General features: G+C 37.1%; 1 protein-coding gene across 1 annotated transcript; it reads left to right on the plus strand.

Annotated features, from left to right (window-relative positions):
- On the plus strand, positions 1–5,846 carry LOC147850470 (uncharacterized). The gene is made up of 12 exons (XM_087336717.1): positions 1–557; positions 1,117–1,214; positions 1,735–1,821; positions 1,906–2,011; positions 2,089–2,877; positions 3,241–3,383; positions 3,475–3,843; positions 3,920–4,010; positions 4,092–4,269; positions 4,726–4,836; positions 4,917–5,007; positions 5,409–5,846. Exons 1-12 carry the CDS (start codon positions 351–353, stop codon positions 5,533–5,535), a joined length of 2,397 nt encoding a protein of 798 aa, XP_087192843.1. The 5' UTR covers positions 1–350; the 3' UTR covers positions 5,536–5,846.
- Positions 5,847–6,347: the final 501 nt, after the last annotated feature.

Here is a 6,347-nt window from a genome sequence, read left to right on the forward strand (position 1 = left end):
CTGTTTGTCAGGTTTTAACACAGAAGAAGAAGAAGAAGAAGAAGAAGAAGAAGAAGAAGAAGAAGAAGAAAGACAGAGCAGACGCCAGGATAACACGCAGGCAGCACAAGCAAAACTAGTAGCAGACGAAGAATACTTGTAAGCCTTGCGGAAGATTAACCTCTGTTGCGAAATTAGGAAAATAGTGCCCGGTTGCTGAAGCAGAAGCAGAAGAAGAAAAAGAAGAAGAAGAAGAAGAAGAAGAAGAAGAAGAAGAAGAAGAAGAAGAAGAAGAAGGATACGCAGGGGAATTGAACAAACAAACAAAACAAGGGAGTAGAAAATCTGTTTAGATATCAGGTTTTGCAGATATGCCGTCCAGGAAGGCAGGAAGAAGAAGCTTAGAAGAGACTTCTCTATCTGCTGCGGATGTACCCGTCAAAAGAGAGATTTCGGAAGCAGCTGATCCTACCCATGGTGTCGCCAGTGAACCCACCGTGAAGCGGCGAAAAGGTCTCGGTGTTAGAGTAATCGGAGGTCGCATCTATGACCCAGTGAATGGAAAGACATGCCATCAGGTATATAGCTCGATCAGTTGGAATGCTTGAATGGTTTCATGATTTGCATTGTTCCAGCAATGCTTGATGATTTGCCTTCTTTCAAATACTCGACGGTCTGACGACTTGCACAGCTCGAACAGTGCTTGGCTGTGGAATATGTGATGATTTATTATGCTCAAATATATCTCTGATCCTGATCTGATGAATTGATACGCTCGACCAATGCTCCTGCTCTTAATGTTCAAGTGATATTTAATGATGATATTATCAGATGATTTAGTGATCCTCGGTCTAGTCTAGATGATGGCATGCTGGACCCCTGATGGTTATGTAATAACGTTTCATAATTCTGACGTGGATCCGTAATGCTTGATATGATTCGATGACTTGTTATTTTTGAGTAATGCAAGATGGTCTGATGTTCTGTAGCACTTGCATAACTTATTTTTACGATCGATTGATATATTTCTGTGCGAACTTGCTTGATTGATCTGATGGCACGATATATTTCTGTTATTGCTTGCTTGATTCTTGATTGTTTTCTGATCTGTTACTGTTTTGTATATTGTGTGATCAGTGCCGACAGAAGACAACTGATCACATGGCACAGTGTAAATCTACTGTAGGGGTGAAGCCTTGTACACAGAATTTCTGTGCGAAATGTCTTCTCAACAGGTATGTATGTGTATGGAAACCGTTTTTTCTCTCCATTTGTCCTTCTTGATATGTATTCTTGCTTGTGAAATCAGTGTTTTTTAATCAGTTTTCCTTCTCAATTAGTTTGTTTTCACGAAGACCCACTTATTTCTTCTATAAATTCTGTTTCTTGATCAATTTGTATATCTGCATCCATAACCTTTTTCTTTCTGTTTAATGTGCTCACAGAAACGTGCAGATCGCAAAGTTTTTTTGCCATTCTACATTTTTGTATTCTATTACTGTACTTGTATCATCTTCATCCTCAATCTAATTGTGGTTTGTCAAATTTCTTTCTCAACAATGCATTTGATCATGGTGTTTTGTCCATCTGAATATGTGTGAATTCAGAACTGTTGTCAGCAAGTGTTTTGGTCTCTATACGTTTTCCATATAATTGTGTGTATGCACATCAGGTCGATGTGATCCTGTCCATTTTCCTTCTTGGTAGAATACCTGTGTGACGAACCTAGTTTGAATTTTCATATTCTACTTGCAGATATGGTGAAAAGACAGAAGAAGTAGCTGAGTTAGAGGATTGGAAATGCCCGAGATGTTGTGGTGATTGCAACTGTAGCATCTGTTTGTAAGTCAATTGTGCCTGAAAAATGAATTCGTTCGTTTTTTATTGATCTCTATGCTTATGCTTTTCTTGTCTTTATCTACCCAGGAAGAAGCAAGGTCGATCACCTACAGGCATCTTATCGCACACTGCAAAAGCAACTGGTTTTACTTCTGTTGCAGATCTTCTGAAGAAATGTCCGAACCTCAAATCTGTAGGTGTTTATTGAATACTGTTAAGACACTTGATTTCTATGTAATCATCAGTGCATGATAGTTAATTCATGAACAGGATAATTCGGCTTTGTCATCGGTTGCTCTTAAATCTTGGAAGAAAGGAACTGAACAAACCGAGGTTTTAGAGAACGGTAAAGGATCTGATCTTGAAAATGGGCGAGATAACAACTCCATTGAAAACATATCAAAATGTGTAGGATCTCAAAAGAGGAAAATAAGGAGTAACACAGTGCTTGTAGATGAAGATAAAACTAAGATTGCTGGTAAAAATGGTCTCTCTGAGTTGATTTCTTCAGAGAGAAAGAGAGGTACTAAAGTCAAAGGATCTGAGAAAGGCATTGATTTAAATATTATGCCAAAGAATGAAATGGCTGATGATTTAAATGCTGAAGGGAAATTACCATCAAAAGCTAGCAAAGAGATCAATTCAGTGAATGATCTAACCTTGGAAAACAGTAAGATCTCATCTGCAAATGATGATGCCAAGGGTATAAAAAAGGATAAGACAAAGCACATTAATGATGTCAGTGGTGTGAAAGCCATTAAGACAGAATCTGGCATTCACTCCAACATTCAAACGGTTCCAGTAAAGAAAGAAGTGAAAGTTAAACACGATTTTATTGATGGTGATCTCAAGCATGAGAAGTCTAGAAAGAATCCAAGCTCAGACACAAAGGAGCCGAGGAAGAGGAAAAAGATAGATCAGTCCGAGTTTGCTCTTGCAGAGGAAGCTATAGTTCCTCCTAATGGAACACCGTTGGTGACAGTAGGAGGCATGGATTTTCCTGCTGAAGCAGTTGGGGCAGCCCTTCAGCTTGTAGAGTTTTGTTCTGCCTTCAATTCGGTAAGCGTTACTGTAGTGGCTTGATTTGATCACGATATGGCAATTTTATCTCTAGAAGAAGAGTTCCAAAATACCCAAGTTTTTGTTTATCTAACTCCGTAAATCTCTTGAATTTGTTTATTCTGCAAATGCCTCTGCTCAACCTGGAAAGAGGGAAGAAAGGGACGCGTTGACCACATAATTGATTAAATAACTTATATTATTGGGAAACAGGGGGGGATATCACATAGTTTTTAGAGAGGGGTTTGACCAAGGGTGCAATATTGAAAACTAGGCATTTGTAGGTATAAAAAAAACACTCTGGGTATTTCAGAGGTCTTTCTAATATTAGCTATTACTAAGCTCTGAATGCCGTCCTTCTAGGTGCTTGAATTGAAGAAAGGAGATATAGAAGCTATGCTTCGAGAGCTAACTAAAGGTCGGCTCGTTCGTAAAGGGGCTAATTCATTGCTTGTTCAGTTCCAAGCTAAACTTCTTAGTTTGATTGCACATGGTTCTCTGGAAATGTAAGCAGTGTAATTTGATGGAAATGGCCAGCGTGTTTTGAAAATTGCATAAACTCAAAGTAATTTCCACTGATGTTGTGCAATGTCGCAGGAGCAATGAAGTATCCCTTTCATCTAATGGTAAAAATTCATGGCTTAACATTCTCAAGCATCATCTGGCTGAGAGATCTTCTGCTTTCATGGGCTTGCCAATGAATAAAAAGGCAACATCTGATGATCTTGAAGAGGACAATGATAGTGAAGCTTCAGTTGATGATGAATCAACAAGTATCGCAACAGATGAAGATTCACATGATGTCAAACATCAGAGTGCCATATTTGTGATGTCAGAAACCCTCAAGAATAATCTTTTAGAGATACGAAGTGCTATTGAGACTGGTGCTGATGGTTATGAAAACTTAGGAATGCATCAAAAGCTACAACTATTGATCATCCTATGTGATGATAGCCTCGAGACTGAGTATGATAACTTACCTGTTTTCTATTAGGTCTCTAGCTGCACTTTTTTGTGATAATTTCTTAGAATTTCTTTATAGGTGTATGCGAGATTTCATCGAATCTGTTCATCGCAATTATTGTGAAACCCAAAAAGAAAACCGTGAGGAGGTGATTGCTGCAAAGAAAGAAGTATGTGCAAATCTAATTTTTTTCTTGATTTGAATCAATTATTTCCTTTTACACTTAATTTATTTATTCAACAATGTGTAGGAGAGAAATGCAAAGCAAAAAATAAAGGATGCTGAGGTTGTGAAGTATCTTGCTTCAGCAAATATTACTGGTCCATTGGCTCCAAAACAGAAAGAAGCATTATTGTCCACGGTGCAGGCTGAAACAGAAAAGGCTGTTGCTGCTGCCTCATTGCTTAAGGAAGCTGTATCTCGGTTGAGTAAGTAGTATTCTATGGATATGAAATTGTCTCATGATTTGTATTGTCTGTCTTGAATGATGTTTATGGTCTCTATGAATTAGGAAATATGACCTGTTGATTTAGGGCCTTAACACTACAATCTCTTTTGAATGAATTTTATTCTGTATATGGTGTATATAGTAAATAAATACGATGCCATTTCATTTTGGCTCCAATAAGATTTTAGTATCTATTGTAGTTGATTGATGTTATGATATTTTGATGTAGCCCATGCGATTAACATTATCATCTCCCTAAATGAGTATTATAGTCTTCAAGATTTAGTAAATGAATAATACTCATGTGTCAACTTGGACCATAGAGCTCACATTCTGATCTCAGTTGAATGAATATTATGGTCTCATTGCTGTAGTAAATTAATCGTGAGACCTCTTGACTTAGGCCATAGTATTAACAGATCTGTTTTGTTTGCAGAAAAAGGTCGAAATAATGCTGTGAGAACTGATACCATTGCTTGGGCACCTGATGGTCGTGCCTTTTATAAGCTCAATGGAGTGAATAACCTCAAATCTGTTGTTTTGCAAGGTTTGGTGGTTTGTTAGATTGTTTTATTTGAGTTTTCTCAATAAAAGATGGTTGTAAACAGTAGTTTTATTCTGTGACAGACATAAGAGGCTTTGATATAGCTGAACAAGACCGTTGGTTTATCTATTCTGAAGAGGAAGAGACTATGCTTTCTAAGCATCTTGAACAAAGGTAGCCTCAGTAATAAGACCATTTTATTCTTGCTACTGTTCTCCTTTTTTTATTGAGATATTGAGGGATGTAAGGTGTTTAGGAATATAGTTTTGATGAAATTACTAAGAAAATAGCAAAACAAGAAGTGATGAATCAGCGATACAAGTGTTCCAATAGCACATATACATTTCTTAAGTGTGGGCTGACCCAATAGTATCTGGTGGAATAATCTAAATTTTATGGCATTTGGAAATCCTGACTTTGTACAAATCTTTGCTTATTTGTTCTTTATTGATTCTCCTTAGAGTGTCACCATATCAGTACCATGCTCATTCTTCTTTTGTGTCATGGTTGTTTATTTGCTCTCTAAAGTTAAGGTTTGTGACTAATTAGCTTAAGCTTAATTTGTGAACATGCAGAGTCCGACTATCGAGAATGAGAATCCTTGCTGAACGTGCTCTCGAAGATTCTCCAACAAGAAGAGAAGAGGAGAAAGAGAACCAAGTACCAGAAAGAGAAATGCTTGATAGTAAAAACATTTCTTAGTGTCAAATAATGTGCATATTGTTTTAGCTTTTCCCTATTTGTATTAGATTTCTATTGACCCAATTGAAATTGGATCATGTCTTTTAGATGGTTATTTTTTTCCTGAGAACAGAGCTGCTTATTTTGAGGTGTACTAAATTTGGGAATTCTTGCCACAACCGGACCCCCATCACTTTTAAATGGGGTTAAGAAGACAGCTAGTTGGCAATCATACAAGGTCTCTTGGTTTTATTATAAGAGATCTGTAATTATTGAGATTGCATCTATATGCCTTCCCATTCTAACCAAAGGAAAATATTGTTTTAAGAATATACACCTCTCAGAGTCTGGAAAATGCTGTAATATCTCATTGTGCCTGATATTATTAAACAAGATATAGGATGTTTGCTTACAAAATCACAATATATGTAGTCACCATGTGATTAGGGTTTGGGTTTAGCGATGTGTAATAGGAATGTGTGTAGATTGGATTATACCAGTAACATCACTCCTCATTTGTGTTAGGAAATCAAGCATATTGATTATGTCGATTTGTTGTTTTGATTTCATGATGTTTAGAAGCATTGAATGGGTGATATCAACTGCTCTCATGGTTATGATTACCACAATTGTTGTCATCATCAGTCATTGTTGTAGTCAAAATATTCCATGACATTGTCATGGCAAAGGTTGTGTAAAGAATGTGGAAGGATGATATAGCTTGAGATTGAGAGCCATGGGGATTCAGAAGTTCAGAATGGAGCAAAGGTCACCCACCAAGATTTACGCTCAACATTAAATTACAAATGTCAGAGAACACAAACAGAAATTAG

This window comes from Azolla caroliniana, unplaced genomic scaffold, assembly GCF_043228905.1.
Source record: "Azolla caroliniana isolate FFs.n. ecotype wild unplaced genomic scaffold, voAzoCaro1.0.p SCAF_21, whole genome shotgun sequence".
Taxonomy (NCBI): domain Eukaryota; kingdom Viridiplantae; phylum Streptophyta; class Polypodiopsida; order Salviniales; family Salviniaceae; genus Azolla; species Azolla caroliniana.